At 48.3% G+C, this 27,591-nt stretch overlaps 1 pseudogene and 1 gene segment (V, D, J or C); both read right to left on the bottom strand.

The window, feature by feature from the left end:
- Positions 1-1,285: 1,285 nt before the first annotated feature.
- On the bottom strand, positions 1,286-27,206 carry LOC119567989. The segment is given in 4 exon segments: positions 1,286-1,402; positions 2,408-2,739; positions 2,833-2,926; positions 27,177-27,206. Coding segments are annotated over 3 exon segments (495 nt in total).
- On the bottom strand, positions 16,430-27,165 carry LOC119567987 (annotated as a pseudogene).
- Positions 27,207-27,591: the final 385 nt, after the last annotated feature.

Here is a 27,591-nt window from a genome sequence, read left to right on the forward strand (position 1 = left end):
GCTAGAGCTCAAACATGGCTTATTAAAAAAAGAGAAAAAAGATATGCCAATGCATATCCTTAATGCCCTGCCTAAGTCATTTAATAGGTCTGCACCTGCATGGCTAGGACACAAGGAGGGGTCTGGGCAGCTAATGCGGAGACACCATGAGCACTTTATCCAGCATCAACAGCATATTTTGGCTGAATTGTCTCTTTAGTCTAGTGGCCTTTAAAGGAATTATGGTTTCTGACATTTTCTGGAGATATTGGGGAATATTGTGCATTATGGGCCTGATGCAAAGTTCACTAAAGGCAAGGGGAGGACGTCCATTGGTCTGAGTGGGATTTGGAGCAGGGCCTGCTGTCAATCAACATTCCATTTTTGAAGGGGACTTAGGTAATGGGGTATCTAATTCCCCTTGACTTTACCCTTTGAAAATTCCAGGTGTGATTCATGAATATTCCCCCCTGCTCCCCGCCCCAGGAGCTCTGTCAGAGGTCCAGCTAGTGGAGTCTGGAGGGGATGTGAAAAAGCCTGGAGACTCTCTCAGCCTCTCCTGCAAAGCCTCCGGCTTCTTAATCAGTAGCAACTGCCTGGATTGGATCCGTCATGTTCCTGGGAAGGGACTGGAGTGGGTCTCCAGCATAGATAGTGCAGGTACCCCATATTACCTGGACTCAGGGAAAGGGCAATTCACCATCTCCAGAGACGCCTCAGGTAACCTGGTGCATTTGCACATCAGCAGCCTGAAAACTGAAGATGCCGGTGTGTATCCTTGTGCTAGAGATATGGGATCCTACAGTGATTCACTTCATTACAAATACCCTAATGGGATCCTGTGCTGGAGGAAGTCCCTACAGAAAGTGAAGTACTCTGACTGCCTTCTGCTTTAGTCACAGAGTACAAGAAATTCAGAGAATCCTAGAAAGGTAGGGCTGGAAGAGGGAGTGCAAGAGGTCAGTGAGCCGACCCCCCTGCACCGAGGCAGGATTAGATATACCGAGACCACCCCTGGTGGAACCTTTCCTCATCTGTTCTTAAAAACCTCCAGTGATGGGGATTTCACAACCTCCCTAGTTAACCGGTTCCAATGCGGATAGTTAGATCTGCTTATCCTTAGGAAGTCCTCTTCCCCCCCCCCCCCCCCCATATCTAACCTAAATCTCCCTTGATGGATTTTGCATTTGTTTATTTTCTAAAAGACACAGAATCATAGAGACGATAGTTGCTCGTGACGGAGAATCCACCATGACTCTTGATCAGTTGTTCCAATGGTTAATTCACCTCAATGTCTTTTAAAAAATCACCTTCTTTCCAGCTGGACATTATCTAGCTTCAGCTTCCAGCATCGGATCCTGTTGTACCCTTTGTCTGCCAGACTGAAGAGCCCGTTATCAAATTTCTCTTCCCCATCTAGGATCTACAACAGGCACCAGTGTAAAGACTCCTTGTTTATTCCCCCAGCCAGGGGACGGAAGAATAATCTAGTGGCTATAGCTTGAGTCTCGGTATGAACATTCCTGGGGTCTTTCCCACACACCCAGGGATGGGACCCGGGAGAGCCAACGTGCCAGGTCTCCGAGGGGAGAGCGACTCAGAACAGGACTCACTCCGGATTGCAGTTCACAGGTGAAGCGAGGGGTCTCTGCACCGCAGTTCAGCAGGGCTCTGGGCAGGAAGGGGAGAGACATTGCCCGGGAACCGAGAGTGGTAGCGGGCGGTGCCTTTGGGCTTCAGGCCGGTCATTTTCAGATGCAGCAGGTTGTTGGGATTGTCTCTGGAGATGGTGAATCTCAGTCAGTGGGAGCTGCGCTCTGTGACCCTCCTGCTCTGCACAGGCCTCTGCTTCTCCCTCGGCAGCCGCCTCCCTCTGAGCGACCCCATTAAATCCCACCGTGTCCCTGTCCACAGCCCTTAGCCCCCTGACTGTCCCCAGTGCCCGGCAGGCCAGCGCTGGGCTGAGTGATGCCATCGGGGCTGAGGGGGGGGCTTTTATCTCCATGGTGACTCTGTGACATGGGGGCACTGTATTGGGGGCAGGATCCTGAGCTGCACCGTTTACACAGGGGCTGTGATTTCCAGCTGTCAAATGGATTGGAAAAAATGCTCGAGTCTCTTTGGAAAGTCCCGGCAGTGCCACATCCCCAGGCGCAGGGGAGCGGGGTTTATTCCGGGGCCGGGTGATCTCTGCCCCCCAGCCTCGCCCGGACCCTGAATGGCCCATTTTCACACCCCGACCTCCATCTCTGGGGTAGGGAAATGGGCCATTCAGAGTCCGGGAATGGAAGGGTTAAAACTGGAGGGAGATTTGTGTTCTGTTCCCCCGGGTGCCGGGTCTCCTGCCCCAGCCCGAAGCGGGGGGTGTCGCTGCTGCCCCCGCGCGGCCGCCGGGAGAAGGGCGATTCCGCAGCCTGGGTTTTTGTACGATCACAAACCGGTTTCGTTTCACTGTGTCTCCCGCACAGTAATAGCGGGCGGTGTCCTCGGGCTTCAGGCCGGTCATTTGCAGATACAGCTCACTCTTGGAGTTATCCCTGGAGATGGTGAATCGCCCTTTCACTGAATCAAGGTAGTATGTAGTACTCCCATCATAGCTTATAGCAGCGACCCATTCTAATCCTTTCCCGGGAGCCTGGCGGACCCAGCTCATGTCGTAGCTGCTGAAGGTGAAGCCGGAGGCTTTGCAGGAGAGGCGGAGAGAGTCTCCGGGCTTTTTCACACCCCCTCCGGACTCCACCAGCGTCTGGGACCGGACACCTGGGAATAAAGACAGGTCATTAATATCGGTATAAAAAGAGCGAGAACACAATATTCTTCAAACTCTGCCAGGTCTTCAGAGGAGGAAAATACCTTCCAAAGCGGCTACAGCGACAATGACAAGGAGCAAAAATCCCATTTTGCCGGGTGCTGGAGGGGAAAGTTCTCAGGGGACTGGCTGGTGACTGCACAGAGCCAGGGGGCTGCGGATTGTGTCTCCGGCTGCAGCCTGGGGAGAGAGACTCAGAGATTTAAACAGGAAACTGTCTCCCTCATTTGCATGCCCCGCTTTATAAGAGACACAAACTCCTGCTGCCGGTGATCGGATTGACTCGCCCCAGGGCTCCGGCTGCAGGAGTCAGAGTGTCCCGTCCGGAGTGTCTGTGCAGAGCCGGGCACAGGGTGCTGGGGTCCCCCTCATACTTTTGCACACCTGGGAGGAATGAACAGCTCCCTGCAGTGACTGTATTTCCTCACATAGGAACTAAGGGCCTGACTACTGTAATGTGATATTGTGGATTTGGGGGGGATGGGTGGGTATTATCAGCTCTGAAGCCCCGTTCCACGCGCACAAGGGATATGCAATGTCCGGTCAGTGGGGTCAGTGTCTGGTGGCGGGGGGTCGTGTCCCAGGGATCCATTCGTCTGGGCCCCCACTGGAGAGGGAAGATTTCCCATGACGCCGGGAGGGATTTTGGAGGGAAGCCCCTTTCCCTTCCCAGTAGTGACCAGATACATTGACATGATCCATGACACAAGGAATGTAACCTTAGCAAGCCTGGCCCGTGGTTTGGACCAGGTCTGGGGACCCGCCTGTGGGTGCAGGTGGGAGAAGCTGGGCGGGGGGAGAGTCTGAGGACAGAGCTAAGGTTTTGCAGCGGAGCCTCTCTGACGTTAGAGGGCCGAGAGTGGCGTGTCTGAGAAGTTTTCTTGAGGGGGGAGTCGAGGATTCAGGCAACAGTGAAGGAAGATTATGATCCACTGTTGATATTTATATTCCTGTTTATATTCCTGTTCCCAGTCACACTCCACTTCCCATTTACACTCGGATTGCAAACTCGGTGGGACTGAGAGAAGTTTTATGGTCTGTGTTTTTACCGTGCCTAGGACTATGGGATCCTAGACTATAATTAAGAACATAAAACGGCCAGACCGGGTGAGACCAAAGGTCCGTCTAGTCCGCTATCTTGTCTCCCGGCAGTGGCCAACGCCAGGTGCCCCAGAGGGAACGAACAGAACAGGGAATCACCGAGTGATCCACCCCCTGTCGCCCACTCCCGGCTTCTGGAGACCCTGGGCACTGGGACCACAACCAGCACCAAATCCATCACCGCTGAGCATCATCATCAAGATCATTTACTTCGTTAATTATTAATTAGCAATAAAGTGCAGACAGAAGTTTTCTCCTGGTTGTGTTTAAAGAACTTGTGTGATAGGAACGCTACGTGTTTTCACAACATCCCCGTGATGTAATATTGAGGGATAACAACAAAAAGAACAAAACTATTTCCATTCCCACTTCCATTCAGACAAGTATAAGCATTCACACTGAAACACAGATTTCCATTCCCATTACCACTCATGTTCCCTTTCATATCCCCAAACTCATTCACACACACTGGGTAGGTAGATAGATAGATAGATAGACAAATGTCTCCAACAATGATAACATTCCTTAGGGGCATTTGTCACTGAACTTTATGTGCTTCATTACTGCTTATATTTCCTGCATTGGTAGCTCCAGAGCAATGATCCCTGCAAGAAGCAAAGGAATATAGAACATGAAACGATTTTATACAGTCCTCGGGACGTTCAATCAAATTCTAAATATTTCAGCTTCTCCATTCTGTAAAATAAAACTGAGCACAAATCGGTGCCTTTGGCATAACGTTGACTATTGGGGTTCATTCCTGTCTTTTCTTAGATTTGCCCATTTTAAAACCCAGACGCGGTGTGAACCCACCGTTGGTTTTGGTGATGGCCTTTGTGACTCTGGTCTAGTCTCTCACACAGTGATTCCGGCCTGTGTCCTCGGGTCTCCGGCTGCTGGTTTGTAAATACAGCCGGTTGTTGGGATTGTCTCGGGAGGCAATGAATGGCCCTTGTTTCGCTGAATCGGTGTCGTGTGAACTCTTTCCCGTGTACTCTGCCCTGGAGACCCGCTCCAGACGGACCCAGCGCTGAAGTGGAACCCGGAGACTTTACAGGCGAGGCGGAGTCAAAGGGCACCGGCGGGTCCTATGTCCAAAGCAGCAGTTTCTGTAGGTGCAGAGTTGGAAAATGATGTTTCTCAACCTCCGGTGCCCCTTTTCCGTCTTGTCCCCCAGGTTGGGCTGTGCTCTTTGCTCATTGCAGCCCCTGGTGGCGGACGGGAGAAGGGGCCTCTGCAGCCTTCCCTCTCTTTCTCTCACTGACCCCCTTCTTGTATTGCCATTTAAACCAGAAAATGAATAGTTTTGGAGTTATTTATTTATTCGTTTAACCCCGGATTTGTTTTCTCCTAGGAAAATGTTTCTTGTGCCAGAAAAGCCAGCTTTGGTGGGAAAAGTATTCAACTAACCAAAGGGGAAAAATCAATCAAACAAACAAAAGTTGGTGTAGACTGGTTCCCAAATCTGAGAGTTCAGGGTCCTTCTGCTCGAATGTGTCACTGACCGTGCTGATACTAAGAGGGTGCGAGACTGAACCCGAATGAACCAGGTTGAGGCTCTATGGCCTGTGTTATGCCGGAGGTCAAACTAGTTTATCATACTGCTCCTTTCCGGCTTGGAAGTCTATGCATCTGTGACTATCCGGGAGACTGGGGGTGGGTTCAGAATTTGTCCCCGGCAGAGGAAAGAAGGAGGAAGGGTCCCAAAAAAGAACGTTCTGTCTTTGTGGAAAGGTGTCAACTCCTTCACCTGCGGTAAAATTAAGGAGGAGGAACAATAATAAGAATAAAAAGGGTTTGTTGTTACTAGCCCCTTTCCCAGAACTGATCTCATTTTCACTTAGAGGCCTTGGGCGCCCCCAACACCAAACTACTTCTCTCATTACTGCAGGGGAAGCCTTTTGTCTGAGTTGAGACCGGCTTCCCTCACTGTGTCTCTCGCACAGTGATACCGGGTGGTGTCCTCGAGCTTCAGGACGGTCATTTGCAGATACAGCTCACTCTTGGAGTCATCCCTGGAGATAGTGAATCGCCCTTTCACTGAATCGAGGTAGCGTACAGGACTCCCACCGCTGCTGATATAAGCGACCCATTTTAATCCCTTCCCGGGAGCCTGGCGGACCCAGTTCATCCCGTAGCTGCTGAAGGTGAACCCGGAGGCTTTGCAGGAGAGGCGGAGAGAGTCTCCGGGCTTCTTCACATCCCCTCCAGACTCCACCAGCTGGACCTGCGACTGGACACCTGAGAATAAACCATGTTATAAATTATATGAGTACCCATAGCAATAATGCAATATTCCTCTGCCGCTGCAATGCATTTCGGGGGAGAAATTACTTTCCAAAGCTGCTATAATGAGAAAAAAGTGGAGCCAAAGCCTCATTTTCCCTGGTGTTGGAGAGGAAAGTTCTCACCGGATTGGCTGGTAAATGGACAGACACAGGGAGGCCGTGGATTGTGAATCTGGGTGTAGCCGGGCCAGAGAGAGGCTCAGATTTAAACAGGAAACTGACACCTTTATTTCCATATCCACTTCCTTATAAGAAACAGCAACTCCTTCCCCGAGTGGTCACACTGTCTGGGGCTGGGGATCGAAGACAAGGAGGAAGACCCGTAACTAGAGAAATAAGGATAGATAGATAGATAGATAGATAGATAGAGGGGGTGGATGGGGATAGATAGATAGATAGGAGCTAGTGTCATAACATAGTGTCCAGCTAGTGTCTTAACAAGGGACCAGGCGATTCTGGTCCTTCTATTTTGCCTGTTGCTGTGTGTTGCTGGGGGTCTGGCAACTCTGTTTAACCAGGTTGATATCATGACCAGGGCACCAGGAGAGCATGAAGATGATTTGACTGTGCTACCCACTGACAGTGTGGAAAATTTTAACACGAAGGAAATAATTCCAAAGCTTGTGTGTGTTGAGCTTGGTAACTTGCAGTGTTGCCAGCAAGAAGGGCTGCAAAGGGAAAGAGAGCGCCTCTAACCTTTTAACTATGGAGTCTAGCAGCTTGCCTGAAAGGGGGTTGTATAAAAATCCTCTAGATGGGCCAGAGGTGATTCTGGGTTTAAATGAAATTCAGAAGGAGTTGGTTGTGGCTCAGCAGAGCAATGCGTCTGTGGAGCAAGATAAAGGGGAATTGTTGCTTAAAGAAGCTCCTAAGGAGAAGAATCCTCATGGTAGTTTTTGCCATGGTAGATTTTGTGAGCAGTTTGCTGTAACTGAGAGGTGTGGAAGTGATTTGATTAAGGGACTTTCAGTTCCTAACTGCCAGAGTCTTTCAGATATGTATGGATCCATGACCTCGATTTTGAAAAATCCAGTGTGGATAGCCAAAAAGGTCTCAGATGGAATAAAAATTGTTTGGGATGTTGAACAGCCCTATAACCAAGTGACTGAGCTTGGCCAGCCTGTTGGGGAAACAATGTTGTTGGAACAGGAATGTCACCATGTTGACTCTTGGAGGGAAGAGTCTGTGTCTCAGGTTCGGAGAGAAGACTGCGTAGCTGAATCTACAGACCAAGACAGCGGTGAAGTTAATCTCTTGAGAACACAGGGGATAGCAGGCAAAATTTCATCTCTAAATACTTTAGATATATCTTTCGGTCTCTTAGTGAACCTAACATCTGATTCATGTGGAAGCAGAGGTTGGTAATGGAAGGACAAAAGAACCTTGGGTCTAACATGCTAGTGAAAATGGATGGTATCTCTTTAAGACAGAGTCCAGCCTTGGAATTGTTATTAGTTAAGGATCTGAAAACCAGCCAACAAATTAGTGTCTGTGCTGATGCAAATTGCCTGACAGACAGGGGGAGAAAGACTTGCCCACAGGCCTCAGCAAAGAGGACACACCCAGGCAGACAACGGATTCTGTTACACAAAAGAGCTCAGATTTTGACACCCGCCTCCCCCCCTCCCCTTCCCCCTCCCCCCAGAACAGGGGAGGAAGGGAAAGACTAAACCTTTCAAATAAAAGCCACCGGTTAACCCTAAAATGCCAAAACCCCAATGGTACTGAGCCAAAGGCGTGGCATGACAAAAATGATTGGAAACGTACACTTGTAATTAATTTAATGTTCATATTAATGCTAATGTTAATGCTTGTGACTAATGTTTTGCTGATACCAAAAACTGTGAAAATGTACAACGTGCCTAATCTTTTGGAAAAACCTTTGAACATGTTGGAAGTGATACATAAGAGCACACTTTGTGTTAAAAGACCTTGTGATATTGATATTTCACAGGTAGTGCCTGTAACTAGTCTTGAAACTGTACACAGGAGAAAAGACATTGCAGACCTAATGTGCTGTATGAAAAGGGAAACTGAGGCATGTTACCATCTTGCTTCCATGACTAAATGCCAAGATTCCTACACTACACTTTGGAGAACATTAATATCTACATTGACTTGATATGAATTGGGTTCCAAACATTTGCCAGAACTTGTATAAATAAATTAGCTATTTTCATTAGCTTAGGGCAAGATCACATGAAACATACAGGAATCATGCTGCAAGAGCAGATCCAATCCACTATTGATCTAACCAAGTTTTACCTTGGGTTTGTAAAGAAATTCAATCACCTCGTTACTTCCATAATGAACCTTACAAAGAAACATCCTGTTTTAGTCAAACATGATTTTAATAAGCCATTTGGCTAATTATCTTAGGTGCATGTACAGGAAAGCAAGAAGCCTGGGAAACAAGCAGGAAGAATTGGAAGTCCTGGCACAATCAAGGAACTATGATGTGATTGGAATAACAGAGACTTGGTGGGGCAGTTCACATGACTGGAGCAGTGTCACGGATGGGTATAAACTGTTCAGGAAGGACAGGCGGGGAGGAAAGGTGGAGGAGTTGCATTGTATGTAAGAGTTGCATTGTATGCTCAGAGCTCCAGTTTGAAAATGGAGAAAAGCCTGTTGAGAGTCTTTGGGTTAAGTTTAGAGGCGAGAGCAACAAGGGTGACGTCGTGGTGGGCGTGTGCTATAGACCACTGGATCAGAAGGATGAGGTAGAGGAGGCTTTCTTCAGACAACTAACTGAAGTTTCCAGATTACAGGCCCTGGTACTACTGGGGGACTTCAATCACCCTAACATCTGCTGGGAGAGCAATACTGCAGTGCACAGACAATCCTGGAAGTTTTTGGAGAGTGTTGGGGACAACTTCCTGGTACAAGTGCTGGAGCAACCGACTAGGGGCCGTGCTCCTCTTCACCTGCTGCTCACAAACAGGGAAGAATTGGTAGGGGAAGTAGAATTGGGAGGCAACGTAGGCAGCAGTGACCATGAGATGGTCGAGTTCAGGATCCTCACAAAAGGAAGAAAGGAGAGTAGCAAAATACGGACCTTGGACTTCAGAAAAGCAGACTTAGACTCCCTTAAGGAACTTAAGGATCTCCTGGGAGGCTAATATGAGGGGGAAAGGAGGCCAGGAGAGCTGGCTGTATTTTAAAGAAGCCTTAGTGAGGCGCAGGAACAAACCATCCCGATGTGCAGAAAGAATAGCAAATATGGCAGGTGACCAGCTTGGCTTCACAGTGAAATCTTCGGGGAGCTTAAAAGCAAAAAGGAAACTTACAAGAAGTGGAAATTTGGACAGATGATGAGGGAGGAGTATAAAAATATTGCTAGAGCAATGTAGGGGAGTAATCAGGAAGGCTAAGGCACAATTGGAGTTGCAGCTAGCAAGGGATGCGAAGGGGAACAAAGAAGGGTTCCTATGTTAGGAACAAGAAGAAGGTCAAGGATGTATGGGACCCTTCCTGAATGGGGGAGGCAACACAGTGACAGATGATGTGGAAAAAGCTGAAGTACTCAATGCTTTTTTTGCCTGGGTCTTCACAAATATGGTCAGCTCCCAGAATGCTGCACTGGGCAACACAGTATGGGAAGTGGGTGAGCAGCCCTCACTGGTGAAAGAACAGGTTAAGGACTATTTAGAAAAGCTGGACATGCAGAAGTCCCCGGGTCCAGATCTAATACATCCGAGGGTGCTGGGGGAGTTGGCTGATGTGATTGCAGAGCCATTGGCCATTCTCTTTGAAAATTTGTGGCAATAGGGGAAGGTCCCGGGCGATTGGAAAAAGGCAAATATAGTGCCCACATTTTAAAAAGGGAAGAAAGAGAACCCAGGGAACTACAGACAGGTCAGCCTCACTTCAGTCCCTGGCAAAATCATGGAGCAGGTCCTCAAGGAATCCATTTTGAAGAACTTGGAGGAGAGGAAGGTGATCAGAAACAGCCAACATGGATTAACCAAGGGGAAGTCATGCCTGACCAACCTGATTGCCTTCTATAATGAGATAACTGGCTCTGTGAATATGGGGAAAGCAGTGGATGTGATATATCTTGACTTTAGCAAAGCTTTTGATACGGTCTCCCACAGTATTCTTGCAGGCAAGTTAAAAAAGTATGGCTTGGATGAATGGACTATAAGGTGGATAGAAAGCTGGCTAGGTTGTCGGGCTCAGTGGGTAATGATCAATGTCTTGATGTCTAGTTGGCAGCCGGTATCAAGCAGAGTGCCCCAGGGGTCAGTCATGGGACCAGTTTTGTTCAACATCTTTATCAATGATCTGGATGATGGGATGGATTGCACCCTCTGCAAGTTCTCAGATGACACTAAGTTGTGGGGAGAGGTAGATACACTGGAGGGTAGGGATAGGGTCCAGAGTGGCCTAGACAAATTAGAGGATTGTGCCAAAATAAATCTGATAAGGTTCAACAAGGACAAGTGCAGAGTCCTGTACTTCAGAAGGAAGAGTCCCATGCACTGTTACAGGCTGGGGACCAACTGGCTAAGCAGCAGTTCTGCAGAGAAATACCTGGGGATTATAGTGGATGAGAAGCTGGATATGAGTCAGCAGCGTGCCCTCGTTGCCAAGAAGGCCAACGGCAAGTTGGGCTGTATTAGTAGGAGCATTGCCAACAGATCGACGGAAGTGATTATTCCCCTCTATTTGGCACTGGTGAGGCCACACATGGAGTATTACGTCCAGTTTTCTTCCCCCCACTACAGAAGGCATGTGGACAAATTGGAGCGAGTCCAGCGGAGGGCAATGAAAATGATTAAGGGGCTGGGGCACATGACTTACGAGGAGAGGCTGAGGCAACTGGGGTTATTTAGTCTGCAGAAGATAAGAGTGAGGAGGGATTTGATAGCAGCCTTCAGCTACCTGAAGGGGGGTTCCAAAGAGGATGGAGCTAGGCTGTTCTCAGTAGTGGCAGATGACAGAACAAGAAGCAATGGTCTCAAGTTGCAGTGCGGGAGGTTTAGGTTGGATATAAGGAAACACTGTGTCACTAGGAGGGTGGTGAAGCACTGGAATGGGTTACCTAGGGAGGTGGTGGAATCTCCATCCTTAAACGTTTTTAAGGCCCGGCTTGACAAAGCCTTGGCTGGGATGATTGAGTTGGTGTTGGTCCTGCTTTGAGCAGGGGATTGGACTAGATGACCTCCTGAGGGCTCTTCCAACCCTGATCTTCTATGATTCTATGATTTCTGTTGTACACTAACACTTCTACTCTTGGGCTAGAAGCTGTAGTAATACAGAACTAAGAATGGGAAGATCCAATGATGCATTCAGCAGTGCCTGGGACACCCCTTCCTGCATCAATTTTGCGTTGGGGGTGTGACGTTATCTGGATTTTATTTGATGAAATTGTTTTAAAGAACCACTCATCTTTAAGTCTAGTGGTTTTGGTGGTGATACAAGCACTGGAAAAGCTAAGGAAACTGCTTTTCTGACTTCTTGTCAGCTAGTGTAGTGAAACATCAGTTTACTTTTGTTGCTGGTTTGGTATATCTTATGAGATAATAACTACCAGTTTTAGGGTGTATGTTCCCTATTTCTCAGCAGTTTGTCCTGAATTTGGTATTCTCAGATGTGACCCACCAAGGCACGGTTATAGCCAGATCCCCAGTGAGTGTAAATCAGGAGTAACTCAAGTCTAGTTGAAGAGGATCCTAAAGGGAGCGGGAAAGAATCCGCTGATCGTCCTTCATGTGGGAATAAATGATACCGATAGATTCTCGCTGGAACATATCAAGGGAGACTATGTCAGGCTGGGGAAGACGCTTAAGGAAATCGAGGCTCAGGTGATCTTCAGTGGGATTCTGCCTGTTCCTAGAGAAGGGCAACAAAGGTGTGACAAGATTATGACTATCAACAGATGGCTCAGGCAGTGGTGCTGTAAGGAGGGCTTTGGGATGTATGGCCACTGGGAGGCATTCGTGGACAGAGGACAGTTCTCTCGGGATGGACTTCATCTGAGTAGGGAAGGAAATAGACTTCTAGGATGGAGGCTGGCATAACTAATTAAGAGAGCTTTAAACTAGAAGTTTGTGGGAGATGGTTGGTTGGGGGATGTCCAGGTAATTTCCATGCCGGATTTTAACGTTGAGAGGGAAGAAAACAACAAAGTAAGAAAGGGTACAGCCGTGGGTAGGAGAATGGACACAAGGAGGAAGGGCAGTGTGGGTACCAGTCTAATAGGTCACACTGGCTGTAGAATGACCGTGCCTAATCGGGTAAAGAATGTGAGCGAGGCCAAACAGCAAAAATTAAGATGTTTGCACACCAATGCGAGGAGCCTGGGTAACAAAATGGAGGAACTAGAGCTACCGGTGCAGGAAGTGAAACCAGATATTACGGGGAGAACAGAAACAGGGTGGAATAGTCGTCATGACTGGACTACCGCTATTGAAGGGTATGTGCTGTTTAGGAAAGACAGAAATAAAGGCAAAGGCGGTGGAGTAGCATTGTCTATCAAGGATGAGGTAGAATGTAAAGAAATAAGAAGCGATGGGATGGATAAGACAGAGTCTGTCTGGGAAAAAATTACATTGGGAAAGAAAACTACTAGAGCCTCCCCTGGGATCGTGTTTGGGGTGTGCTATAGACCGCCAGGATCTAATTTGGATATGGATAGAGCCCTCTTTAATGTTTTTAATGAAGTAAATACTAATGGAAACTGCGTGATCATAGGAGACTTTAACTTCCCAGATATAGACTGGAGGACAAGTGCTATTAATAATAGGGCTCAGATTCTCCGAGATGCAATAGCTGATGGATTCCTCTGCAACTAGGGTTTCTGATTTCAAAAGGGCTGACTTTCAAAAATTAAGGAAATTAGTTAGGGAAGTGGATTGGACTGAAGAATTTATGGATCTAAAGGCAGAGGAGGCCTGGGATTACTTTAAGTCAAAGCTGCAGAAGCTATCAGAAGCCTGCATCCCAAGAAAGGGGAAAAAATTCATAGGCAGGACCAAGCTGGATGAGCAAACATCTCAGAGAGGTGATTAAGAAAAAGCAGAAAGCCTACAAGGAGTGGAAGATGGGAGGGATCAGCAAGGAAAGCTACCTTACTGAGGCCAGAACATGTAGGGATAAAGTGAGAAAGGCTAAAAGTCAAATAGAGTTGGACCTTGCAAAGGGAATTAAAACCAATAGTAAAAGGTTCTATAGCCATATAAAAAGAAAACAAAGAAAGAAGAAGCGGGACCGCTAAACGCTGAGGATGAAGTGGAGTTTAAGGATAATCTAGGCATGGCCCAATATCTAAACAAATACTTTGCCTCAGTCTTTAATGAGGCTAATGAGGATCTTAGGGATAATGGTAGCATGACAAATGGGAATGAGGATATGGAGGTAGATATTACCATATCTGAGGTAGAAGCAAAACTCAAACAGCTTAATGGGACTAAATCGGGGGGCCCAGATAATCTTCATCCAAGAATATTAAAGGAATTGGCACATGGAATTGCAAGCCCATTAGCAAGAATTTTTAATGAATCTGTAAACTCAGGGGTTGTGCCATATGACTGGAGAATTGCTAACATAGTTCCTATTTTTAAGGAAGGGGGGGGGGAAAGTGAGCCAGGTAATTACAGTCCTGTTAGTTTGACAACTGTAGTATGCAAGGTCTTGGGGAAAAAAATTGAAGGAGAAAGTAGTTAAGGACATTGAGGTCAATGGTAATTGGGACAAAAGACAACATGGTTTTACAAAAGGTAGATCGTGCCAAACCAAATTGATCTCCTTCTTTGAGAAAGTAACAGATTTTTTAGACAAAGGAAACTCAGTGGATTTAATTTACCTAGTTTTCTGTAAGGCATTTGATACGGTGCCACATGGGGAATTATTAGTTAAACTGGAAAAGATGGGGATCAATATGAAAATTGAAAGGTGGATAAGGAATTTGGTTAAAGGGGAGACTACAGTGGGTCATACTGAAAGGTGAACTGTCAGGCTGGAGGGACGTTACCAGTGGAGTTCCTCAGGGATCCGTTTTGGGACCAATCTTATTTAATGTTTTTATTACTGACCTCGGCACAAGAAGTGGGAGTGTGCTAATAAAGTTTGCAGATGATACAAAGCTGGGAGGTATTGCCAATTTAGAGAAGGACCGGGATATCATACAGGAGGATCTGGATGACCTTGTAAACTGGAGTAATAGTAATAGGATGAAATTTAATAGTGAGAAGTGTAAGGTCATGCATTTAGGGATTAATAACAAGAATTTTAGTTATAAGCTGGGGACGCATCAATTAGAAGTAATGGAGGAGGAGAAGGACCTTGGAGTATTGGTTGATCACAGGATGACTATGAGTCGCCAATGTGACATGGCTGTGAAAAAAGCTAACGCGGTCTTGGGATGCATCAGGCGAGGTATTTCCAGTAGAGATAAGGAGGTGTTAGTACCATTATACAAGGCACTGGTGAGACCTCATCTGGAATACTGGGTGCAGTTCTGGTCTCCCATGTTTAAGAAGGATGAATTCAAACTGGAACAGGTACAGAGAAGGGCGACTAGGATGATCCGAGGAATGGAAAACCTGTCTTATGAAAGGAGACTCAAGGAGCTTGGCTTGTTTAGCCTAACCAAAAGAAGGCTGCGGGGAGATAGGATTGCTCTCTATAAATATATCAGAGGGATAAATACCAGGGAGGGAGAGGAATTATTGAAGCTTAGTACCAAAGGACACAAGAACAAATGGATATAAACTGGCCATCAGGAAGTTTAGACTTGAAATTAGTCGAAGGTTTCTAACCATCAGAGGAGTGAAGTTCTGGAACAGCCTTCCAAGGGAAGCAGTGGGAGCAAAAGACCTATCTGGCTTCAAGATTAAACTCGATAAGTTTATGGAGGAGATGGTATGATGGGATAACATGATTTTGGCAATTAATTGATCTTTAACCATTCATGGTAAATAGGCCCAATGGCCTGTGATGGGATGTTAAATGGGGTGGGATCTGAGTTACTACAGAGAATTCTTTCCTGGGTATCTGGCTGGTGAACCTTGCCCACATGCTTAGGGTTCAGCTGATCACCATATTTGGGGTCGGGAAGGAATTTTCTTCCAGATCAGATTGGAAGAGGCCCTGGGGGTTTTTCACCTTCCTCTGCAGAATGGGGCACGGGTCACTTGCTGGAGGAGTCTCTGCACCTAGAAGTTTTTAAACTATGATTTGAGGACTTCCATAGCTCAGACATTGGTGAGAGGTTTATTGCAGGAGTGGGTGAGTGAGATTCTGTGGCCGGCATTGCGCAGGAGGTCAGACTAGATGATCATAATTGTCCCTTCTGACCTTAATATCTATGAGTCTAGTGAAAGCAGTTGCAGAGACTTTACACTAGCTGAAGATTTGGCCCCATGAGGAATTCGCTCCATCCGTTGGGTGTGTTACAAACCCGAAGGAGGGCAAGAGGATGAATCCCGTTGTCTCTGATAGGCACTGGATCAATCCCTCAATGCTCTTGTCTTCTGTACACCGACAGGAGGGGTTCTGTGAGTCTGACACAGAGACGGGCCCCAGGAGAGCCAAGGCACCGGGTCTCCGAGGGGAGAGTGATTCAGAACAGGACTCACTCCGGATTGGGGTTCACAGATGAAACGAGGGATCTCTGCACCCAGCAGGGCTCTGGGAAAGAAGGGGAGAGACATTGCCCGGGAACGGAAGGGTTAAAACTTACGGGAGGTTTGTGTTACATTCATCTGGTTGCTGGGATGTGATAACAGTTTGCAAGTACGTAAAAGGAGGAGTACAAGGAGGAGGGAGACAAATTACTCTCTTTAACCTCTGAGGATAGGACAAGAAGCATTGCGCTTAAATTGCATCAAGGGAGGTTTGACATTAGGAAAAACATCCTAACTGGCAGGGTGCTTAAGCACTGGAATAAATTTCCAGGGAGGTTGTGGAATCTCCATCAGGGAAGATTTTTAAGAGCAGTTTGGACAAACACCTGTCAAGGATGGTCTAGAGAATACTGAATCCTGCCATGAGTGCAGGGGGCGGGAGGAGATGACCTCTCGAGGTCCCCTCCAGTCCCAGGAGTCTATGGCTCTATAGATGGATATTGAGCTCTGAAACCTGAGCACGGATTTGTTTTTCACTCTGGTTGTAGGTCCCGTTCCTGTGCCCAGGGCTGGGCTGTTTGTGGCAGTGCTGCCCCCGCACGGCGCACGGGAGAAGGGCGGTTCTGCCGCTCGGGTTTTTGTGTGAGCCCTGTCGGGATTCCCCTCGCTGTGTCTCTCGCTCAGTGAGACCGGGCGGGGTCCTCGGGCTTTGGGCCGGTCATCTGCAGGAACAACAGGCTGTTGGGGTCATCTCTGGAGACGGTGAATCGCCCTTTGACCGAGTCACTGTTGTCTATGCTCGTGCTGTAAATGCTGGCGGTCCCTTCCCAAGAGCCTGGTGGACCCAGCTCATCCCATAGCAGCTGAAGGGGAACCCGGAGGCTTTGCAGGAGAGGCGGAGAGAGTCTCCGGGCTTCTTCACATCCCCTCCGGACTCCACCAGCGTCTGGGACCGGGCACCCGGGAATAGCAATTAATTATGGGGAACAAGAGGACCTCGGGAAATAGCACAATAACCCCCCGCCTCCCCCGTACATCCAACCCATGGAAAGGAGAATGGACCTTCCGGAGATGCTTCAATGAGAACCAGGTACAACCAAAGTTTCATTTCCCCTGATGCTCAGCGGTGTGGGGTTTATTCCGGAGCTGGGTGATCTCTGCCCCCAGGACCAGCTCTAGGCACCAGCAAAGCAAGCTTACGTGCTTGGGGTGGCAAAAAACCTAGAGCCGGCCCTGCCAGCGAGCCACCGCTGCAGAGGCAGAGGGAGGGGCCGGGCCCGGGGCCACCCCCGAGAGGAGGAGACACCGCCCGTGGCACGGGGCTGAGCGGCCTCCTCCGGCCCTGCTGAGCCAGACTTCACTGCAAACAGCTGGCCTGGCGCACAGAGCTGCCCCCGGACTCGGGACTGACCCGTCCAGAGCCGCTTCCCCCCGCCAGGCCGACTCGCCTGGGACTGGTCCAGCATTGGGACCCGGGTGTCTCGACACCAGCCCGCCCCCAGGCTCTGGGCACCATCCCTGCTCCCCGGCTGTTCTGGCACTGCGGGACTCAGCTCTGCCCTCCGAGCCCTGGGGGCTCCACGAGGCTCCATGTCGGTGGAGTTTGGCTGAAGGTGCATGGCCAGGTACCCTTTTGTGGGTCTTAAATGAGCAACTGCAGGGGCTGGTTTTGGATGCCCCTGGACCAGTGGCTCCTTCCCTCCAGTTAGGTGCCAGAGGACTGGAGAAAGGTTTGACATTTGCCATCTTCAGGAAGGGGTCCAATGAAGCATCAGTCAGCCCAACTTCGATCCTGGAAAGGGCCTGGAACAAATGACTAAACAATGCATTTGTAAGCACCTGGTGGATGTCGAGGACGAGCCAGCATGGATTTGCCAAACCAGCTGAATTTCCTTCTTTGGCAGGGTCACTGGCCCAGGGGATGGGGGAAGCAGCAGCTGGGCCATCTCTCCATTTTCGCCAGGCTTTGGTGGCTCCAAGGGGGGGAGTGGAAGCTCCTTTGCTGGGGCGCTGGTGTTAATGAGTACACTAGTAGGAAATTGTTTTATTTCACTAACTACACATTCTGTTTTCATTTTTTAAAAATTTTAAACAGTCAAAACAAAAAAAAATGCAAAGTGGAAATGTGTAAAAGCCAAAAAAAGGGGGAGCAGCCAAAAATTTTTTTGCTTGGGGAGCACAAAACCGAGAGCCGGCCCTGTCTGCCCCACAACCCCACCCGGACTCTGAATGGCCCATTTCCATATCCCAGCCGCCATCTCTCTCTGCCTCAGTCCCACTTTTTGAACCAGGGGCTGTGATAGTTCCCGGGCCTCACAGCGGCGTTGTGGGGATAAAGGCAATAAACGTTTGTGAAGGGCGGAGATGCCACGGGGAGGGGCCCCACATCGGTTATAATTAACTAATCACCTTCTGCTGCATTAATGCCATAAACATCCCTAGTGTAAATCAGGAGTAACTCGAGTCTAGTGAAAGCAGTTGCAGTGACTTTACACTAGCGGAGGATTTGGCCCCAGGGGCAATTTGCTCCATCCCTTGGGTCTGATGCAAACCCCAACGCACTTGTCCCCTTTACGCTGACCGACGCTGGCCTGTGAGTCTGACACCGAGGTGGGCCCGGGAGAGGCAAGGTGCCAGGTCTGCGAGGGGAGAGTGATTCAGAACAGGACTCACTCCGGATTCCAGTTCACAGATGAAGCGAGGGATCTCTGCACCGCAGGCCCAGTGAGGCTCTGGGCAGGAAGGGGAGATACGTTGCCCGGGAAAGGAAGGGTTAAAAGTGACCGGAGGTTTTTGTTCCATTTCCGCGGGTGCCGGGTCTCCTGCCCGACCCTGAAGCAGGTCCTTTCGGACCCTGGGAGGAATGAGCAGCTCCCTGCAGGGACTGTATTTCCTCGCATGGGATCTGAGGGTCTGTCTTTTTTGACCTGATATTGGAGATTGGGGGGACTCAGCTCTGGAGCCCGGTACCACAAGTATAAGGGACATGCAACGTCCGGTCAGGGGGCTCAGTGTCCAGTGTCTTGTGGCGGCGGGTCGTGTCCCAGGGATCCATTCGTCTGGGCCCCCCTCTGGAGAGGGAAGATTTCCCATGGCGCTGGGAGGGATTTGGGAGGGAATCCCCTTTCCCTTCCAAGTAGTGACCAGATACATTGACATGATCCATGGCACTAGGAACGTGATCTGAGCAAGCCTGGCTCGTGCTTTGGAGCAGGTCTGGGGCCCCGCGTGTGGGTGCAGGTGGGAGAATCTGGGCGGGGGAGGCAAGTCTGAGGACAGAGTTAAGTTTTTCAGTGAAGCCTCCCTGACATTTGTGTGCCAAGAGCAGCGTCTCTGGGTGTTTTTCTTTAGGGGAGAGTCGAGGAGGATTCAGGCTACAGTGAAGGAAGATTATTATGCACGGTTGATATTTATCTCCCTGTTTATATTTCCATTCCCACTCCACTTCCCATTTACACTCAGATTGTAAACTGGGCAAGGGGGGTCCCGTCCTCTGTGTGAGCTGGAATTGCCTGGGTCAGTCAGAGTGTGGCAGAGCTAAGGGGGTAAAGGTAGTTGGAGTGAGGACTCAGATCCTTTCACTAGCCCATTTCACCCGGGTAGTGTAAAAGCCAGGAAAGTTCCCCACAGTAGCTGGACCATTCCCCCGCTTACATAATTGGCATCACGAACAGGATCCTATCCACAGGGTCCACCCCATTGGTTTCCTGGTTGAGTTCTGACAGAACTGTCCAGGCCTGGTCAAGAACCCTGGTCAAGAATGGCTGGAATTGAAGAACTATGGGCCCACTTTGCTGAACATGTGCGCAGATGATCAGACCAAACTGAGGCATTACAACAAGCTAGAAAGGAACAGAGAGAAGCCTTATCACTGGCTAAGGCAGTAATAGACCATCAGGCAGCAGAAGCAAAGAAACCCCCTACTATTTGTGTCCTATGGGAGCAGAAAGTCACAGAGTTTGGTGGCTTCCCAAGAAGACCAGGAGACATTACAGTAGAGGAGTGAGTCAAGTCTGTGAAGGCAACTCTGCGTGTGCTAAGAGTACCTGAAGAGGATCATATGGACTTCATAGAGGAACACCTCAAGGGCCAGGGCCAAGGCCACGGTTAAGCTCATGGCAATGGCAGACAAGAAAGATGTGGAAAAGGTATTTGAACTCCTCCTAGAAGTGTACGGAGACAAGGTGTCACATCCACAAAAAATAGCCTCATGGGAATGTCCCAGAGATGATAAAATTGCCCCCCATGAGGTCTCCTGGGTAAGCACCAGCATTGTATATTGCAGCATTTACCCCCAGCAGCTAAGGCAGGCTCCCTGCCTACCTGGGCCCCACACTACTCCTGGAAATGGCCAACACACTCCTGTGGCCCCTGGGGTGGGGGTGAGGGGGGCGGCACATGGCTCCGCATGTTGCCCCTCTCTGCAAGCACTGCCCCTGCAGCTCCCATTGGCTCCCGACAAATGGGAGCTGCGGGGGTGGTGCTTGCAGGTAGGAGCAGTGTGCGGAGGGAGATTCCCCCTGCCCCTCTACTGAGCTGGGCATATTCCCAATAATTTAATGGACATAGGAGCTCAGTGGATAATTTTCAAGTATTTTTCATCTAGACCCTAGAACAATTTCTTAGGCCTTGCTTCAGGAAAGCACTGAGGCATTTGCTTAACCCCATCTCTGTGCAGGACACCTTTTACATTTAAGCACAATTCTTAGTCCCATTGATTTGACTTTACATTTCATTCTCCGTAGTGTCATTGGCTGTACAAGACCTGAAAGAATATTTTCTCATATTATTAATAAACATAAAAATCCCTAAATATTTACCTGCTGCTTTGTGCACAAACATGCCCTTTAATACTTGTCCTTGAAATAGTTTACTCTAACAGTATTTCATTGTAATTCACTGCTGCCCTCTGCAGTGTGTTGGCAAAGTTTGTGCCATTTCACCTCGTTTTTTCTTCTGGGCTTAATAGCTTTCTGCTCTCAGTATTTCAGGCCAGTCATTTGCAGATACAGCAGGTTGCTGGGGTTGTACCTAGAGATGGTGAAGCGTCCCTGTGCGTCACTGATGGTAGTTGAAGTTGGGTGTATTTCCCCTCTGCACTCCACTCCAGTCCCTTCCCAGGAGCCTGTCTGACCCAGCTCATTGAGTAGCTGCTGAGGGTGAACCCGGTGGGTTTGCAGGAAATACAGAGAGAGTCTCTGGGCTTTTGCACATAAGCTTGTGACTCTGGGATCAGAGACTGAGACTGGGCACCAGGGAATAAAAAGATATTATCAATCAGATCAATCGTAATAGCGATAATAGACTGCTCCTTTGCCCCGCCAATGCTTTCCAGGGGAGAGGATACCTCCCAGAGCTGCTACAATGAACACTAAATGGAGCCAAAGTTTCATTTTCCCTGGAGTTGGAGGGAAAAGCTGTCAGGGGATTGGCTGGTAAGTGCACAGACCCAGGGGGCTGTGGATTGTCTCTCTGGGTGCAGCCTGGACAGAGAGAGGGACAGATTTAAACAGGAAAGTGTCACTCCTATTTGCATATCCTGCTCCTTATAAGAGACACAAACTCCTTCCCTGAGCAATCAAATGTCTTGCCCTTTGATTCTGAGGAATGGGTGAAGAAAGTGTGTAACGTTCAGACCCAAACCTCCCTGAACTGAGAAGGGACGTGGCCTTGACTGCCATTGACTTTGGATCAGCTCCTCCACGGGAAGCAAAGATTTAATCCTGGGCTCTTTGATCTGATAAAGAAAAGGTATAACAGGAACAAACGGCTGGAAGTTGAAGCTAGACCCATTCAGACTGGAAATATGGTGCAAAAATCTAATGAGAGTAACTGGCCATTGGACCAACTCACCAATGGTTGTGGTGTGTTCTCCAGCACTGACCATTTTTAAACCAAGACTGCACGTTTTTTCCCTAAAAGATCTGCCCACAGGATTGTTTTTGGGGAAGTTCTCTGGCCTGTGGAGGTCTGATTAGATGTTCAGCATGGTCCATTCTGGCCTTGCAATCCATGACTCTATGAGCGACCTGCACTATGTGGATAATGGTGCTGACCTCCCTGTAAAGCGCTCTGAGGTCTAAGGGGAAGTGGTGATGATGATGACTGTTCCCAGTCACTTGTCTCTGACCCCAATCATTGTCATCTGCTTCAGAAAATGAGGCAATGCATCCCCTGTGGGCAGCTGAGACTTTGCACTCCATATGCTTTACAAAAATATGTTTTAAGGATGAATATGATGTAACTGGAATTTTCTTTATGCCAAAGGTCTCTTGTAAGGTACGATTACAAAGCTTATGATCTACTGAGTGTGTTCATCCCATTTGTATGACTGTATCATTCTTGTCTCTGAAGCTAGAAATATGAAGTCTTACTCTAAAGGCCTAGTGTCATTATGCAAGGTGTGGGCCATTAATGGTGGTTTAGAATCTTGATGGCTCCCGTTGACCAGGACAATTGGTTGTAAATGGCTCTGTTTCCTTTTAAACCTTCCTGTGTTCCTGTGAGTAACGCCAGGCAGCCTTGGAAGAATAAAGAGTAGGGGTCTCACAGGACATGGGACTATGTCATCTGGTCCTGGAATCCATCTTAAACCTGGTGCTTTTCCATTTAGAAGGTGGGGACGGGGACCCAGAGAGAAACAAAAGATTCCCACCTTGTGCCAAAGCTGTAAAAGGGGGTGGAGCAAGACAAGGAGGGTCCCAGCCTGGTGTTCGAGGGGGATTAGCTGGTAAGTGCACAGAGTCAGGGGTCTGGGCAGAGAGAGTGACAGATATAACCAGAAAGAAAAGGAGTACTTGTGGCACCTTAGAGACTAACCAATTTATTTGAGCATGAGCTTTTGTGAGCATCCAATGAAGTGAGCTGTAGCTCACGAAAGCTCATGCTCAAATAAATTGGTTAGTCTCTAAGGTGCCACAAGTACTCCTTTTCTTTTTGCGAATACAGACTAACACGGGTGCTACTCTGAAACCTGAGATTTAACCAGGAAACTCTCACCCTTATTTGCATATCTCACTGCTTATAGGAGAGACAAACCCTTTCCCCAAATGCTCGGAGTTATTTGGCCGATGGCTCTAAAGGAGGGAGTCGGACTGGTGCTAACTCTGTGTCTGGGCCGGGCCCAGCGAGTGCGGGGCCATCTGACCATACTGGTGCACAAAGAGCTCCCTTGAATTCTCTCACACCCCTCCAGGTGTAAGGGCTGAGCTACAATCTGTTGAAGGGAATGGAAAGACCCACCACTGGCTTTAGCGGACTGTGGGTCAGGCCCTTCGAGAGAAGAGTATCCGGCTAGTGACCAGGGCAGCAGCATGTGAAAATCTGTGTTCGTGTTGAGGGCAGAGGTGGTTGGAACCTGATGTATCCTTTCAAGAGAACGTTAGAACTATTGCTGCGTTTTGTTATTTTTCAAAGGAAGCTGAGAGCGTTTGTACCTATTTCCCAACAAACTGCGATAGGATTTTGACACCTGGCACTTTCAGGGATCTTTGAAGTCCAAGTCCCAGTTATTACACCTTGAACAACCAAGACCCCAAATATTCCTCCTCTGCGCTGTGCATTTTTTCTCTGTTTTCAGATAAGTTCCACATTCAGACATGTGACTATTCAAGACTCCCCCGTTTTGATGGACACATGATCATAGCTGGGTATAGAGGTCGGGCACCTGCTGACAGATATTTCTTCACTCCCTCTGTCGATCCCGTTACTGTGCCTCGTGCTGGATTGTTTGTGGATGTGCTGCCCCCACGCGGTGCACAAGAGAAGCACAATTCTGCAGCTGGAGTTTTTGTGTTAGCAGCATGGGGATTCCCTCACTGTGTCTCTCGCACAGTGATACCGGGCGGTGTCCTCGGATTTCAGGCCGGTCATTTGCAGGTACAGCAGGCTGTTGGGGTCATCTCTGGAGACGGTGAATCGCCCTTTTACCGAGTCACTGCAGTCTGTGCTAGTGCTGTAAATCCCGGCGATCCACTCCAACCCCTTCCCGGGAGCGGGCGGACCCAGCTCATCCAGTAGCTGCTGAAGGTGAAGCCGGAGGCTTTGCAGGAGAGGCGGAGAGAGTCTCCGGGCTTCTTCACATCCCCTCCGGACTCCACCAGCTGAACCTGCGACCGGACACCTGAGAAGAAAGATGAATTATGGGAAAAATTAGTATCTAGGGCAACAGAATAACAGTCTCCTGACTCTACAAGATATGGAAAGGGAGAAAATACCTTCATATGCTGCTGCTTCAATGAGAACGAGACACAACCAAAGCCTCATTGTCCCTGTGTTTGGAGAGGAGAGTGTTCAGGGGGGTTGTCTGGCGACTGCCCAGAAACAGGAGGCTGCAGATTGTCAGTCTTACAGCTGTGGAAGTGAGAGAGACAGCTTTAAACAGGAAACTCTCACCCTATTTGCATATCTCCCTTCTTAAAAGACAGGTTTCAGAGTAACAGCCCTGTTAGTCTGTATTCACAAAAAGAAAAGGAGGACTTGTGGCATCTTAGAGACTAACCAATTTATCTGAGCATAAGCTTTCGTGAGCTACAGCATCCGATGAAGTGAGCTGTAGCTCACGAAAGCTTAAGCTCCAATAAATTGGTTAGTCTCTAAGGTGCCACAAGTACTCCTTTTCTTCTTAAAAGAGACTCCAATTATTTCCTAGAGCGAACTCTGTTTCTTTGTGTGTGGCTGAGAGATGGGCCGGCAGTTTTTCTCTGGGGTACCCCCCTCTCCCAGTCGGGGTGCGAGCACCACTGGATTAGAGCTTCCTATATGTCTATAAGGAGTCCAGTTCGCATCTTCTTTCTCCTCTCCCTAACTCCCACATTTAACCCTAACCCTTATAATAAACCCTCACCTTAGCCTTTATATTGATCTGAACCTGAAAGCTAAAGGAATACCTTAGTTCTATCCCTAAATCCTGACTTCTTCCCTGAAGAGAATTCTAACCGTCAGTGTAAATTCTAACCCTGACTTTTAATAGCCGCCCTCATTCTCCATCACAGCCTTGAAACTAACACTAAAGCCCAACCTAAACCTAACAATAAAGATAAAACCATCCCCAAAATTCAACACGTACCTGAACACAAACCTAAATTTGTACTCTGTCCCTATTTCTAAGGGTAACAAATAACCTTAATCTTTAACATTTACCCTAACCCTAACCTTAAATGTATAAACTGACCGTAATGCTAAAATTGGCCCTAATATTAATCATGACATGTTACATTAACCTTTAACTGTAACCTGAACCTCCAATTTATAATCTGTCTCTAAATCCTAACCCTATTTGTAACCATAAACGTGAACTGTAACCCGAAACCAAGAGCTAATCTTAATCCTAAATTTTAATCCTACCCGGAGGCCTGAAGTCTTGCCGTAACCCTAAAGTTTATACCATAAACTGTAGCCTTAATGCATAGGTGGACAGGACTTACATGTTAATGTTAATGGAGATGGGGCAGAATAAATAGAATCACATAATGTTTAGAAGCCTTGGAGGCAGAAGTGTCAATAGTCCATTGTGGTTTATTGAAAACTGCTGTAACGTTTGAAGCCTTCATTTTGAGTTTGAAAGGAGTTTCCTTCTCCTGCATGCAGGCTGTTGGGCTCCATAGGGAAGCTTGTGATCTGGATTTTTAACAGTCACTTTTCGAAGAGCCATGGTAGATCAGGATGGGGATGGGTTGTGCCACTCTCCCTTCAGGAGCAGCCTGCTTTGTCTCTCTCTGCCTTTGGTTCTGGTGTGTTAGGGGGTCTGGATTGTGAACAATAATAAAGTACTATAAAGTTGCTGCCTTTCAGGAAGAATATTGTATGTGTGTGTGTGTGTGTGTGAGAGAGAGAGAGAGAGAGAGAGAGCTAACTGTTCTGTGTGCATGTCCTTTAGAGTGCTGATGTGTAAATAGAGATGGAGCTGTCTTTGGAGCTTGTGACCCCTCCCTGCTCCCTCCCCCGGGGTTGTAGGCCAGTAGCTGTTGGTATAGGAAGTATAAGAGTAAAGTGTCCACTCCCACGTCTTCGTGGAAGCCTTTTGGATCCAAAGCATGATGTAGAGGTTCATCTTACATCCATCAACAGCGCATGTCCAACTTTTTCACTGCTGGGTTAGATTGGGTCAGGACAATAGAAGAAAAGATGCCATGGAGAGGAAAGCAATTGGTGAAAAGTGATATGAATAGTGAATAATTAAATTAAAAAGGTCTGGGGCCCGACTCTGCCTTGATGTGAACCTCATGAGGCCATTCCCAGCTGTCCAAAGAGGAGGGAGGAATGATTTGCACCCACTTTGCTCTTACATTCCTTAGGTGTTAGAGGGGTTGTAGGTGGGTTTCATTTGTGTCAAATCAACTTCCTGGGCCAGTCCCTTGAGTTAGAGCAGGGAAGACTCTGTCCTCTAAACTGTAGTTCAACTGTATGTTCAAAAACTCAACGTGAGAGTCCAGTCAGTCAAATGAAGTGTCATAATGCAAAGAGCATGGTGGTGGGGCGGGAAGGGAGTCCCCAGTGAGTCAGCTCTTTTGTCTGAGGTGCTACTGTCAATATTTAACCAGGAAGTGGGAGCTGTCAGCTTTGTATACACTGGATTGACCTGAAGGGGTTTAAACCAGGAAGGAGGGAGTGTGTGGGGCCTGGGTAGGTGTATGGAGCGCTGGGTTCGGGTGGGTGGCCAGAAAAATCGAGCAAAGGCTGGGAGGGTCTCTCTTTAGTTTAATACATTGTCTGATACTTGATCAGAGATCACACCCACTATGGAGCGATGGGCAACAAGATGGAATATTGTCTGGTATTTATATAGATAAAACCTGATTTTACTCAGGGCCTGGTGACCCTTCCTATTCCTGTGCCCAGTGGGGTATTGGTTATGATCTGCAGCCCTTTGCAGCCCATGGGATAAGGGGGAATCCACAGCTGGTGTTTCTGTATGATCATTTGTAGGTTTTGGTTCACTGTGCGCCTTGCACAGCAATACCAGGCGGTGTCCTCAGTCTTCAAGTTGCTCATTTGCAAATAAACCATGTTGTTGGGATTGTCTCTGGAGATGGTGAATCCACCTTTGACGGAATCAGCGTCCTACGTAGAGGTGACTTGAATGTGGGCAACCCACTCCAGGCTCTTTCCAGGAGCCTGGCAGACCCAATTCATTTCATAATCACTGAAGGTGAACCCGGAGGCTTTGCAGGAGAAGCGGAGAGGGTCTTCAAACTTTTTCACATCCCCTCTGGACTCCAGCAGCTGGACGTGGGACCGGGCACCTGGGAATAAGGACACGTTTAGAAATGGTACTGAGAACAAGAATACAATATCTCCCCTTTCTCTGCAATGCATTTAAGAGCGGAGACTACCTTCCAAAGCTGCTAGAATGAAAACCGAATGGAGCCAAAGTCTCATTTTCCCCGCTGCTGGAGGGGAAATTTCTCAGGGGATTGGCCGGTCACTGCACAGACCCAGGGGTCTGTGGACTGTGTCTCCAGGTGCTGGGTGGGCAGAGAGAGGGACAGATTTAAACAGGAAATTTCTCAACCTATCTGTATATCCCCTTCCTTATAAGACACAAGCTCCTGCTCTTTGCTTTACTCTCAGTCTTGAAGAAGAGGCCTCAGCGGGCCCCTTATCCTGTGTTGTGAGGCGGCTGGGCTGGGGGATCATGTCTGCGCTTTTACCTAAGGGAGAAGTAAAATGATGTCAAATCCCAAGACATCCTTCCCTGGCCAGACACAGTGTGTTCTTGGGTCAGGGAAAAGCTTCCCTTATTCCTCATTGCCTTTGGGTTAGACTGTGGGGGACAAGAGTATTTGGCAGCAGGACCAGAATCTGAGAAACTCTCTGAGGACAAGGGGAAGCAGGTTCAGCG

This window comes from Chelonia mydas, chromosome 13 (genome assembly GCF_015237465.2).
Source record: "Chelonia mydas isolate rCheMyd1 chromosome 13, rCheMyd1.pri.v2, whole genome shotgun sequence".
Taxonomy (NCBI): domain Eukaryota; kingdom Metazoa; phylum Chordata; order Testudines; family Cheloniidae; genus Chelonia; species Chelonia mydas.